The sequence below is a fragment of the Eschrichtius robustus genome, chromosome 11, assembly GCF_028021215.1.
Source record: "Eschrichtius robustus isolate mEscRob2 chromosome 11, mEscRob2.pri, whole genome shotgun sequence".
Lineage (NCBI taxonomy): Eukaryota > Metazoa > Chordata > Mammalia > Artiodactyla > Eschrichtiidae > Eschrichtius > Eschrichtius robustus.
In genome coordinates, this window is record NC_090834.1 from 49331722 (window position 1) to 49346153 (window position 14432).

General features: G+C 44.2%; 1 protein-coding gene across 3 annotated transcripts in view; it reads left to right on the forward strand.

Moving 5' to 3' along the window:
- ME3 (malic enzyme 3) overlaps window positions 1-14432 on the forward strand; it is a 327654-nt gene that overhangs the window by 220315 nt on the left and 92907 nt on the right. For all 3 annotated transcript variants that reach the window (XM_068556437.1, XM_068556438.1, XM_068556439.1), the window contains 2 exons: window positions 1549-1682; window positions 4641-4790. In XM_068556437.1, the coding sequence (XP_068412538.1) occupies window positions 1549-1682; window positions 4641-4790 (284 nt within the window). The remainder of the gene's footprint in view (window positions 1-1548; window positions 1683-4640; window positions 4791-14432) is intronic.

Sequence of the window (14432 nt, forward strand, 5' to 3'; positions counted from 1 at the left end):
TGTGGTTTCTAATACCATGCTCCAAAAAGGAATCCAGCCTCTTTGGAAAAAATGGCTGATTCTAGGACTTGGGCAGGCAAGGTACAAGATGAGCCTGGAGCATCTTGTAGTGCCAGAAAATAAGAAGTACTAATGAAAAAGAGAAAGGGAGGAAAGGAAAGGAAAGGAAAGGAAAGGAAAGGAACAAGCAAAATTATAGGAGTTAAAGGGAGACAGAGCCAACTGAAAGAGTTTCCAATGACCAAAGCTAGAACAATTTGAGCAAAACAAAATACATAAGACAGTACTGGATTATAACCCAGAGTATAAAACAAATACCCATGAGTTCATTCTAATATAAATTAATGATTGAACAAACAAATGAGACAAATATCCCATGCGGAATTCCAAGTAACTTTACAGTGGAGAGACCTGACAAGCACTACTTCAGCCAAGTGATCATGGTCAACATCGACAGCGGTGAGTCATGTTGCTAGTATGTGCCTTGATCTGATGGGGTGAAAATGGCACTTCACCTCTGTGGTCTTCCTCCTCAAAACCCATTACCCCACTGCAGTCATGAGAGAAACATCAGACAAATTCCAGTAGGGGCATAGTGTACAAAATACCTGACCAGTCCTCTTCAAAATGCTCCCAGGTCATCAAAACCAAGGAAAGTCAGAGCCAAGAGGAGCCTAAGGAGACATGATGACTCCATGAAATGTGGGATCCTGGATGGGATCCTGGAATAACAAAAAAAGGGCATTAGGTGAAAACTAAGGAAATCTGAATAAACCATGGACTTTACTTAATAATAATGTATTGGGGCTTCCCTGGTGGTGCAGTGGTTGAGAATATGCCTGCCAATGCAGGGGACACGGGTTCGAGCCCTGGTCTGGGAAGATCCCACATGCCGCGGAGCAACTAGGCCCGTGAGCCACAACTACTGAGCCTACGCGTCTGGAGCCTGTGCTCCGCAACAAGAGAGGCCACGATAGTGAGAGGCCCGCGCAGCGCGATGAAGAGTGGCCCCCACTCGCCACAGCTGGAGAGGGCCCTCGCACAGAAACGAAGACCCAACACAGCCGTAAATAAATAAATAAATAAATAAATAAATAAATAAACCCAAAGTTTAAAATAATAATAATGTATCACTGTTGATTCATTAACTCTAACGAGTGTACCATACTGATGGACGATATTAATAATAGGGGAAACTGGGTGAGGAGATATATGGGAACTCTCTGTACTATCTTCTCAATTTTTCTGTAAATCTAAAACTGTTCTAAAAATAAAATACATTTAAAACAAATAAACAAAAATAAACCAAAAGAACCCCTGATGATATAGATATTTTCCATGTTTTTCTAAGAGGAAGCTGGAGCCCAGAAGAGTCAAGATAACTGGCACAGATTGCCCAGCTACTTAAATGGCAGAGGTGGGATTTGAGTCCAGGGTCCTTGCTGTTGAGTCACAGTGACTTTGGCCTGTCTGTGGGTGGAACTCTTCTGTTCCTTGGTTTCCTGCATATCCATTTATGTGTGTGTGTTTCTTTCTTGTTCTCGCCAGGGCATGGCCTTTACCCTTGAGGAAAGGCTGCAGCTTGGGATCCATGGCCTAATACCTCCCTGCTTCCTGAGCCAGGACGTCCAGCTCCTCCGGATCATGAGATACTACGAGCGGCAGCAGAGTGACCTGGACAAGTTAGTACCTAAAGTCTGTTCTCTCTCCCCAGAGCCTCGGGCTTAACTGTCTGTTTCCTGTGGTCCACAGAGGGTTTTCTGGATACTCTCTAGCCAGGAAAGGCTGAGAGCCCTGAGAGATCCCAGATCCAGCCCTGCCTTCCATAGGGTGATGGTCTCCTTGAGGACCAGGGCTTGTTATGATCAAGGCACAGTCAGTGTGTCCTGGGAGGACTGGGAAGGGAGCCTGAATTCCAACCAGTGAAATCTGGTTGGGCCTCCGGGAAGTGATGGAATCAGGGTCAGCCCAGGAAGCACCAGTAGGACTTCAGCATTCAGCAGTGGGGTTCACGGAAGGCATTTTACTCAGCGGGAAGAAGTGGGGCAAAAATGTAGGGACAGGTATGTTAAGGAAGTGGTACGTGGCCCAGGTTCCTGGAATAAGGGGAATGCGGTGGAGAAGAGGGGAAATGGACAGGGGCACCTTGGGAAGGACCTGGGATGTCGTATGTTGGAGGTTTAGGGGGAGTAGTTAACAACCCTGCCGCCCCTCTGGTTCCTCCCCAGTGGGGATGTAGACATGAAGAGCCAATGGGAGATCACAGGGTCAACTTTATCAGTCTTACTAAAGAAGGTAGTGACCTCACAGGTCACATGGCTATGAATTGGCACAGCCAGGATTTGAACACAGGTAATTAGCTCCAGAGTCCATGCTTTCAACCTCTCTGCTACACCGTAGCTAAGAGGCGTTGAAGTTTAGTGGCTACAAGACTAGACTCTAGTACTAGACTGAGTTCAAATCCTCATTTTACCACTTAACAGCAAAAGTTCTTTAGCCTCTCTGGGTCATTCCCCATCTGTACATTGAGTATATCAGTGGTGTCTAATTCATAGGGTTATGATGAGGATTAAATACATTAGTATTTGTGACGTGCTTAGAACAGTGCCTAGCCCATAGTCGGCAGTATGTGAGAGCTTGTTAAATAAATGTGTCATCTTCCCATGGGCTCCAGCAGAAATGTAGGGAGAAGATAAGTGTTCCCCTTACATATCCATAGAGCTTAATGGCCAAGACTTTGGGTCCTTGAGAGTGTGGCTATCCCCCTAGGGGCTGAGCACAGCAGCTTGTCAGGATCTTCCCATGCCCCGCCAATACCATCCATCACTTCTGAGCGGTAGTGAGTAAGGAAGCCTCTGCCCCCTCCCCCCTCCCCCCTCCCCCCTCCCCCTCCCCTGCAGCACTAACCTCTATGGTCATTACTCACATTAACTCCAAGGCCATACTGCAGCCCAAGCCAAACATTCTCTCCCTCTTGTTTATTCCACTCAGATTGGGTCTAGCCTCGTCACCCTGAAGAGCAAACCAGGAAGTACACATTGATTCCAGCTAACAATATTAGGCGTGCCCTAACTTTGAACAATCCGAACTTCTCTCGTCTGTTAAATTTGCAAGGAAGAATTAAAGTCCAAAGTGAAATCCTCTTTCCTAAAGATATTAAGCCCTAAAAATCAAAACCCAAAATCTTTCCCTTTCCGGTTCTTTCCAGCTAGATGGGCCTCACTCACATGCCTGGGAAGATGTGCCAGGCTCAGGGGGCAGAGGCCTGATGCTGGGAGTGCTAGGGGGTTTGCTCCGGACACTCGCCCTGTTGACTACTCTGACCCACTCATTCCTGGAGTCCCTCATTTCAGCAGGTGCTTAGGGGGAAATGCTAAGGACGCGCCCCAGCTTCTTATGGGTAAGGACAGTGGTGTGCTGGTAAATGTTTAAGAACTGGCTCTGGGGCCGGTGGGTGGGCATTTAGAGCATTTGCCAGTTTCCATGGTGTAAATGCTCCCACCATGGCCAATTGCAACTTACCAACTTGACATCACTGAATGCAGAATTGAGAAGTGATGTGTACAAATGGCTACTGAGTAAGGGAATCCTTACACTAGTGCTGAGCTGAGATCCTGGCTATTCTAAGCATAAATCCTCCCTTCCTAAAAGTGCCTCCTAAAACACGTTTTTTAGTTCTGAACCAGTGTCTTCGGTGAAGAAGAAGAGGCTGACGCCCCAAGAAGTCACAAGACTTCCTCACAGTCACACAGCTAGTGAAGAGCAGAGCTCTTCAGGGATCATTCCCCTGTCAGAGCATCTCTGTCATCCCACTCCATGCCAGGACCTCACGTGCCTTCATTATCTCTCCCAAACTGTTGTCCCGAAAAGTTGCAATATCAGCAGTCACTTACACCTCATTGGGAATTTCAATCCCTTGGTTTTTTCTCCCAGACTTTTTTGCATTTTTAGGAGTGTGAATGAAAGGCTCTTTTCCTGGCTTAGTGATTTCAGGCTTCAGGAACTAAGTAAGAGAGAGATTTTTTGGGGAACATGCTTCCTAAGATCACTTGGTTACTCAACCACTGGTGAACGCTGCTTGTGACCGGAACCAGCCCTGTGTGGTAGAAAAGGCCAGTTCATATATCACTGGTCCGCCCAGTATTTTCCTTGACCCTCCCCCATCCCCAGAATGCCGTTATTCTGTTGTCATGCATTAATGTCCACATAATAATAGTATAACTAACCACCTTGCATCATGGTTGAGAGCGCAGATTCTGGAGTCAGATTGCTTAGGTTCAGATCCCTTGGGTGAATTATTTCATTTCTCTGTGCCTTGATCTCCTTGTCTCTAAAAATAGTCAGAATTATAGTACCCACCTTCCAAGTCATTGGGAGGCATGTTCCCCATGTTAAATGAGTTAATGAAAAATATTTAGAATAGCACCTGCACCATGTGTAGTAATAAGCACCATAAGGCAGGTACTATTCTCCACATTTCATAGATGATGAGACACATGCTTAGAGGAGATGGTGACTTGCCCATGAAGGTGCCATTGAAAGTAGCTGAGTGGGAGCCCTGGGTCTTTGCATCAGGGGCCTTCCGTGCTGCCACAGATGGTGCTCACGTGATCAGCTTGGTTCTTGTCTTGCCTCCCGAGGTACATCATCCTCATGACGCTCCAAGACCGGAACGAGAAGCTCTTCTACCGAGTGCTGACGTCGGACGTGGAGAAATTCTTGCCCATCGTGTACACGCCCACCGTGGGGCTGGCCTGTCAGCACTACGGCCTGACCTTCCGCAGGCCCCGGTGAGCGGTCCTGGGGCAAGGGCTCGGGGAAGGGCTGTCTCACGGAGGGGAATCAATCTTCCCGCTGGCCCTGCTTGTTGGGACTCCAGAGGCGCTTTCTGATTGGGGCAGCGGCCCAACGAGACATTTGTTTTTAAGCAGTTGCTCAGTGAAATGACCCCATGTGCAGAGAAATGAGCTGAGAGAGTATCTAGCAAGGGGATAGTGGAACTTCTTCACCTCAGAATAATAAATGCCCGACATGTTGTTCAGAGTTGGCCTGAGAGGTATTTCAGATTGTTTTTCTCTCCTTATCTACCTCCAACTTCCTCCCTCCCTCTCTCCCTCCAAACCCTGCTTTCCTGGTCATCTCCAATGTGCCAACAGCTCTCCGGCCAATTCAGGCCCATGAATAATGGAGTGTTGGATGCCAGAGACTGAATTCTTTTGCTGATTCAAAGAACCAGTATTCCTTCATTTGGGTTTGACTCAGATTCCACTCAAATCGTCATTTTATTAGGCAAAAATTCGGCACTGCGTTTTCTTTCAGAGCCAAAGAGTTTGGGGGCAGTTTTCTAAAGAGATCACCTGGGTTTTTTTGCGGTGAGTTCAGCATATACATTTTTTAAAAATTAAAAAGGAAAAACTGGGAGGATTTTCAAGTCTTCGGTGCAAGGTAATTGTCAACACATAGTTCTAGCACTGATGATTAAAGAGCTCCTGGGTTTATTATATGTCATGGAACATTGTTTCGGTCTGTGTTAAAATATGTAAATTTACAACATACTGTGCACAGATGTGTAATTTACGTTTACATAGAATTTATAAATCTGTGTTTATAAATCATGCACTATGTGGGGAACATGTAATCGTGGATCCAGAACATCTTTTGTTAATTTGGAAAAACAGTCTTCCGGTCCTGAAGGCAGCATTTGGGATGAGCATTGTAGGCTGAGCCCGGGGAGTCCCCAGTGTTACCCTTGGCAGAGGGCAGCGTGTCACACCTCGTCTGGGGGAGGGTATCCGGCTGTTGCAGCAGACTCGTCCTCATCACTCAGAGCAGCCACGCTTCTGCCATTCTGGGGCGTGGGGTAGGGGTGGTGTGTGGCGAGCGAGGCAGTGCACCAAGGCCCCGTAGCAGTTCTGGTCTTTGACCTGCCTCTTTCAACAGGAAAAAGACTCCTGTTCTCTTATTCTCATCCCTAAAACCAACACTGGCAGAGACCTTGGAAGCTGATGGTACATATCTGAAGGATGCAGGACCCTATTTACCTCCCAGTTCCTACTCAGAGATGGTCCTTGCAGGTCCTTCCTCTTGCACAGTGCAGCTCAGCTCATGTCATTTCCCTCCTCTGAGGCTGTCAGCAGCCACCTGGGGCTTAAAGAAACAAGTCGAACACTTTGACAGAACTAAGCCTGGCACAGCCCAGATCGTCCTCAAAAATCCCATGTTCTGGCTCCCCTGATCTAGGCTCCTTGCCCAAGTATGCCTGGCATTCTCTGCATGCCTTTGCACATGTAGTCCCCTCTGCCTCAGACTCCTGCATTCTCTCCTTTCCTCATTCTCTACCCGTCAAAATTCAAGTTATCCTGCACCGCCCCCCTTCCAAGAGTCTCTGTGGAGCCCTCCCTGATCCACGCCGGCCTGAACTGACCACTCTGCTCTCAACCTCCCACACAATCCATTACACATCTTTCTATTCCATAGTTCTATTGTTGGTGCTTTATGTTTTTAATTATTTGTGTATCAGCCTCCTCTACTGGAACACAAATTTCTGGAGGGGGCAGGAAATGCATCAGATCCATTTCTCGAGTAATCGACCCTCAGATGGGAAGGTAGCATTGCGTACTGAGTGAGAAGAAAGAGCTAGGTATTCGCAGTCAGCCCCATGGTTTAGTCTCCTTGACCTTGGGCAAGTTTCTTAACTTCTCTCAGCCTTAATGTCCACATTTATCAAATGGAGGTAATAGTGCTGCCTACCTCAAATAATCATTGTGAGGGTACAATGTGATAGTGTGGTCAGGTACCTGGCATAAATGTTAGGGTCTGTTTCCTTCAGTAACTACTGGGAGGAAGGAAGGACTGATAAATGTAGAGTTCTACTGTATGTCTGCATTTTAAAATTTTTGCAAAGAAAATTGAGTCGTTGAACATGTAATGAACAAACATGTGTAACTACAGATGCGATTTGGCTCTTCCAGACTCATTGTTTCCTGAAGAGGTCCTTTAATCCTTAAGGCATGTCTCACTGCTGCCACTGGCTTGCAGCTGAGATCGCATGGAAATACACGGCCATCCCACTCCCCTCTCCCACTCCCAGGCTGTGTGGGAGCCCTTCTCCATAGGCGCTATGGGCTAGATTGTGAATTCAGCTGTTGGCTTCAGATAAACTAGTATCAGGCTGGTGATGGTAGAGTTCGCCTCCAGGGTCCACTCCAGAATCCAGGAAACACGCAAGACTGAATTTGAGTTAATGAGCAATTCTGGAGCAGTTACTAGGTGCTGAGCATCATGTTACACACTATGAAGTGACCCCCAAAGAACAAAATACAGTTCTTGACCTCAAGCAATAATAATGTAAATTGAATACAATAAAAGTTAAAAGGAAATAACAGATTTAATAGGGACAAAGGATTACAGGAGCACAAGGGAGAGGAATATTTCTTTTCCCTGAGGGCAGCAGGAATGCTTCACCTCGAAGGCTGAATAGGAATTCCATGGGTGGAGGAGGAGGGAACGGCCATTCCAGGAAAGGGCTTGGTTTTATCAGCTTTGTAGACAGCGGGGCAGTCAGCTCCCTTGGGTATCTCCCCACCGCCTCTGCCTGGCAAGGAGGGCAATGGGAGGGGACCTAAGCCTTTACATCCATTGGCTTATAATGGATCTTCCCAAAGTCCTGGAAGGTTAGTTTGTAAACAGTGTCATTCATTTCACAAATGAGGAAACTGGGGTGGCCAAAGCAAAGGAACTGGTCTGAGATCACATTTGGCAAGCAATTTATAAAGTGACACTTCTGACAGTGGGAATCAGGGGAAAGCCACACCAAGGAGATGACATTTGATCTGGGCCATGAAAGATGAGTGCAAAGAATTGAGACAAAAAGTCTTTGTCACTCTCAGATAGCCTCATCCACCAGAGGGCAGACAGCAGAAGCAAGAACTACAATTCTGCAGCCTGTGGAGGAAGACCACATTCACAGAAAGACAGACAAAATGAAAAGGCAGAGGACTTTGTACCAGATGAAGGAACAAGATAAAACCCCAGAAAAACAACTAAATGAAGTGGAGATAGGCAAGCTTCCAGAAAAAGAATTCAGAATAATGATAGTGAAGATGATCCAGGGCCTCGGAAAAAGAATGGAGGCAAAGATCAAGAAGATACAAGAAATGTTTAACAAAGACGTAGAAGAATTACAGAACAAACAGAGATAAACAGTACAATAACTAAAATGAAAAATACACTAGAAGGAATCAATAGCAGAATAATGGAGGCAGAAGAACGGATAAGTGACCTGGAAGACAGAATGGTGGAATTCACTGCTGTGGAACAGAATAAAGCAAAAAGAATGAAAAGAAATGAAGACAGCCTAAGAGACCTCTGGGACAACCTTAAATGCGACAACATTCGCATTATAGGGGTCCCAGAAGGAGAAGAGAGAGAGAAAGGACCCGAGAAAATATTTGAAGAGATTATAGTCGAAAACTTCCCTAACATGGGAAAGGAAATAGCCACCCAAGTCCAGGAAGCACAGAGAGTCCCAGGCAGGATAAACCCAAGGAGAAACATGCCGAGACACATAGTAATCAAATTGACAAAAATTAAAGACAAAGAAAACTTATTGAAATCAACAAGGGAAAAATGACAAATAACATACAAGGGAACTCCCATAAGGTTAACAGCTGATTTTGCAGCAGAAACTTTACAAGCCAGAAGGGAGTGGCACAATATATTTAAAGTGATGAAAGGGAAGAACCTACAACCAAGATTACTCTACCCAGCAAGGATCTCATTCAGATTCGATGGAGAAATCAAAAGCTTTACAGACAAGCAAAAGCTAAGAGAATTCAGCACCACCAAACCAGCTCTCCAACAAATGCTAAAGGAACTTCTCTAAGTGGGAAACACAAGAGAAGAAAAGGACCTACAAAAACAAACCCAAAACAATTAAGAAAATGATAATAGGAACATACATATCGATAATTACCTTAAACGTGAATGGATTAAATGCTCCAACCAAAAGACACAGGCTCTCTGAATGGATACAGAAACAAGACCCATATATATGCTGTCTACAAGAGACCCACTTGAGACCTAGGGACACATACAGACTGAAAGTGAGGGGATGGAAAAAGATATTCCATGCAAATGGAAATCAAAAGAAAGCTGGAGTAGCAATACTCATATCAGATAAAATAGACTTTAAAATAAAGGATGTTTTACAAGAGACAAGGAAGGACACTATGTAATGATCAAGGGATCAATCCAAGAAGAAGACATAACAATTATAAATATATATGCACCCAACATAGGAGCACCTCAATACATAAGGCAACTGCTAACAGCTCTAAAAGAGGAAATCGACAGTAACACAGTAATAGTGGGGGACTTTAAAACCTCACTTACACCAATGGACAGATCATTCAGACAGAAAATTAATAAGGAAACACAAGCTTTAAATGACACAATAGACCAGATAGATTTAAATGATATTTATAGGACATTCCATCCAAAAACAGCAGACTACACTTTCTTCTCAAGTGCACACAGAACATTCTCCAGGACTGATCACATCTTGAGACACAAATCAAGCCTTGGTAAATTTAAGAAAATTGAAATCATATCAAGCATCCTTTCCGACCACAATGCTATGAGATTAGAAACCAATTACAGGGGAAAAAAACGTAAAAACCACAAACACATGGACGCTAAACAATACGTTACTAAATAACCAAGAGATCACTGAAGAAATCAAAGAGGAAATCCAAAAATACCTTGAGATAAATTACAATGAAAACACGACGATCCAAAACCTACGGGATGCAGCAAAAGCAGTTCTAAGAGGGAAGTTTATAGCAATACAAGCCTACCTCAAGAAATCAGAAAAAAATCTCAAACAATCTAACCTTACACCTAAAGGAAGTAGAGAAAGAAGAACAAACAAACCCAAAGTTAGTAGAAGGAAAGAAATCGTAAAGATCAGAGCAGAAATAAATGAAATAGAAACAAAGAAAACAATAGCAAAGATCAATAAAACTAAAATCTGGTTCTTTGAGAAGATAAACAAAACTGATAAATCTTTAGCCAGACTCATCAAGAAAAAGAGGGAGAGGACTCAAATCAATAAAATTAGAATTGAAAAAGGAGAAGTTACAACGGACACCACAGAAATACAAAGCATCCTAAGAGACTACTATAAGCAACTCTATGCCAATAAAATGGACAACCTGGAAGAAATGGACAAATTCTTAGAAAGGTATAACCTTCCAAGACTGAACCAGGAAGAAGCAGAAAATATGAACAGACCAATCACAAGTAATGAAATTGAAACTGTGATTAAAAATCTTCCAACAAACAAAAGTCCAGGACCAGATGGCTTCACAGGTGAATTCTCTCAAACATTTAGAGAAGAGCTAACACCTATCCTTCTCAAACTCTTCCAAACAATTGCAGAGGAAGGAACACTCCCAAACTCATTCTATGAGGCCACCATCACCCTGATACCAAAACCAGACAAAGATACTACAAAAAAAGAAAGTTACAGACCAATATCACTGATGAATATAGATGCAAAAATCCTCAACAAAATACTAGCAAACAGAATGCAACAACACATTAAAAGGATCATACACCACGATCAAGTGGGATTTATCCCAGGGATGCAAGGATTCTTCAATATATGCAAATCAATCAATGTGATACACCATATTAACAAATTGAAGAATAAAAACCATATGATCATCTCAATAGATGCAGGAAAAGCTTTTGACAAAATTCAACACCCATTTATGATAAAAACTCTCCAGAAAGTGGGCATAGAGGGGACCTACCTCAACATAATGAAGGCCATATACGACAAACCCACAGCAAACATCATTCTCAATGGTGAAAAACTGAGAGCATTTCCTCTAAGATCAGGAACAAGACAAGGATGTCCACTCTCGCCACTATTATTCAACATAGTTTTGGAAGTCCTAGCCACGGCAATCAGAGAAGAAAAAGAGATAAAAGAAATACAATTTGGAAAAGAAGAAGTAAAACTGTCACTGTTTGCAGATGACATGATACTGTACATAGAGAATCCTAAAGATGCCACCAGAGAACAACTAGAGCTAATCACTGAATCTGGTAAAGTTGCAGGATACAAAATTAATGCACAGAAATCTCTTGCATTCTTATACACTAACAATGAAAGATCAGAAAGAGAAATTAAGGAAACAGTCCCATTCAGCATTGCAACAAAAAGAATAAAATACCTAGGAATAAACCTACCTAAGGAGGTACATGACCTGTACTCAGAAAACTGTAAGACACTGATGAAGTAAATCAAAGATGACACAAACAGATGGAGAGATATACCATGTTCTTGGATTGGAAGAATCAATATTGTGAAAATGACTATACTACCCAAAGCAATCTACAGATTCAATGCGATCCCTATCAAATTACCAGTGGCATTTTTTACAGAACTAGAACAAAAAATCTTAAAATTTATATGGAGACACAAAAGACCCCGAATAGCCAAAGCATTCTTGAGGGAAAAAATGGAGCTGGAGGAATCAGACTCCCTGACTTCAGACTATACTACAAAGCTACAGTAATCAAGACAATATGGTACTGGCACAAAAACAGAAATATAGATCAATGGAACAGGATGGAAAGCCCAGAGATAAACCCACACACCTATGGTCAACTAATCTATGACAAAGGAGGCAAGGATATACAATGGAGAAAAGACAGTCCCTTCAATAAGTGGTGCTGGGAAAACTGGACAGCTACATGTAAAAGAATGAAATTAGAACACTCCCTAACACCATACAGAAAGATAAACTCAAAATGGATTAGAGACCTAAATGTAAGACCAGACGCTATAAAACTCTTAGAGGAAAACATAAGAAGAACACTCTTTGACATAAATCACAGCAAGATCTTTTTTTATCCACCTCCTAGAGTAATGGAAATAAAAACAAAAATCAACAAGTGGGACCTAATGAAACTTAAAAGCCTTTGCACAGCAAAGGAAACTACAAACAAGACAAAAAGAGAACCCTCAGAACGGGAGAAAATATTTGCAAACGAATCAACGGACAAAGGATTAATCTCCAAAATATATAAACAGCTCATACAGCTCAATATTAAGAAAACAACCCAATCAAAAAATGGGCCGAAGACCTAAATAGACATTTCTCCAAAAAAGACATAAAGATGGCCAAGAAGCACATGAAAAGCTGCTCAACATCACTATTAGAGAAATGCAAATCAAAACCACAATGAGATATCACCTCACACCAATTAGAATGGGCATCATCAGAAAATCTACAAACAACAAATGCTGGAGAGGGTGTGGAGAAAAGGGAACCCTCTTGCACTGTTGGTGGGAATGTAAATTGATACAGCCACTGTGGAGAACAGTATGGAGGTTCCTTAAAAAACTACAAATAGAATTACCATATGACCCAGCAATCCCACTACTGGGTATATACCCAGAGAAAACCATAATTCAAAAAGACACATGCACCCCAATGTTCATTGCAGCACTATTTACAATAGCCAGGTCACGGAAGCAACCTAAATGCCCATCAACAGACGAATGGATAAAGAAGATGTGGTACATATATACAATGGAATATTACTCAGCCATAAAAAGGAACGAAATTGGGTCATTTGTAGAGACATGGATGGAGCTAGAGACTGTCATGCAGAGTGAAGTAAGTCAGAAAGAGAAAAATAAATATCGTATATTAACGCATGTATGTGGAACCTGGAAATATGGTACAGAGGAACTGGTTTGCAAGGCAAAAATAGAGACACAGATGTAGAGAACAAACGTATGGACACCAAGGGGGGACAGTGGTGGGGGGTGGGGCGGGGGGATGAATTGGGAGATTGGGATTGACATATATACACTAATATGTATCAAATAGATAACTAATAAGAACCTGCTGTATAAAAAAATAAATACAATTGAAAAAAAGAAGTCTTTGTCTACAGTGACCCAAGCACACCCACCTCCCCCCTGCTAGAATGCAAGGCCTCTGGGACCTCATGGAGGGTGGAACAGGAGACTAGAGGGGCTGGGTAGGAGAATTGACCAGTGGTTCTGCCCAATACTTGGTCTCCTCCCCGCCGCCCAATGGGGTTGGATTAATGGGGAGCTGTTTCACCCTCTGGTCCTGGACTCACTGGTGGTTCTCCAGTGGGTCCGCAATGGAGAGGGTCTTGACAGCAGAGTGGAGGTTCATGTGGGTGGAAACAGGGCCCTGCCACCCACCTGATCCCAGAGAGCCAGGTCATCCCTGAGTGGGTGTAGAGAGGGTGCTGTAGAAGCTGGACACGTAGCATGGAAAACAGATGTGTGATGGTCCCGGCAGGAGACCTGCAGTTGTACTAGAACCAGGAGAAAAGCATCATCATAATAACTGCTCGCTAAAGGCCAGGTGCTATCCTAAAATCTTTATATAGATTACCCGTTTAATTATCACAGACCCCCTAAGAGATAGGTACTATTATCATCGTATTTGTAGATGGGAAAACTGAGACACAAAGAAAACTTGCCCAGAGTCACACAGCTCATAACCAGCAAAGCCAGGACCTAAACCCACGCAGTCTGAACCAGAGTGTGGACAGATAACCTCCACACCACGTTGCTTGCTAGAGTTTGGGGCTGTGCACATTTGGTGGGTATTCGGGATGGGGCGCCCTTGCAGCTCCTGGAATTTGATTGCCCGGGGGTCTGAGGTGAGGGTTACTATATACTGTTTCCAGAGCCTCTCCTGGGAGGGAATGAACCCCTCGATCAGGACCACTGGGTGGGGCTGAGGCAGGCACCCGCAGACTGGACCGTCCTCTTGGATTCGTCCCTCATGCTCTTGGTACAGACTTCACTTCTTCAGGTGATTACCCAATTAAGTTATCTGACACGTGACATTCTGAGCTGTTGCTCCAGGTGTCCATCTGGCTGCTTTCCTGGTGTTGACTGCATACCTGCCTTGCTCCTTAGGGAAAGGAGAGTTTGGGCTCCACCCCAGCCCTGAGCTTCATCTGAGGCCTGGCTGGGAATGGCTTTGTGGATTAAGATCCAAAGGGAGGGCAGCCCCAGGGCCAAGAGGGAGAGAGCCAGCTCCTTCTCAGTTTCTGAAACGATAAACATTCCTGCCAGGTTCTTGGGAACAATGGAGTCCTCTGTGAAAGGGCCTGGCCCCCAACCTAAGCTAATTAGATCTAGCTGAGGCTAAAATTGACCCTTCGACACCCCTGGGGCTCTGCATCGCCTCACAACCCTGAGGGAGATGCCAGAGTATCTCAAGGACGCCTGAATACCCCTGGGCAGATGAGACACAGCAGAAGGTTCTGGGCTCTGTGAAGCCTCCTCTGTCCCTTCCTGCGTCTCCCCGGACACACCCCCTGCGTGTGCCTACATGGGCCTTGGGTCCTGGCTAGCCTAG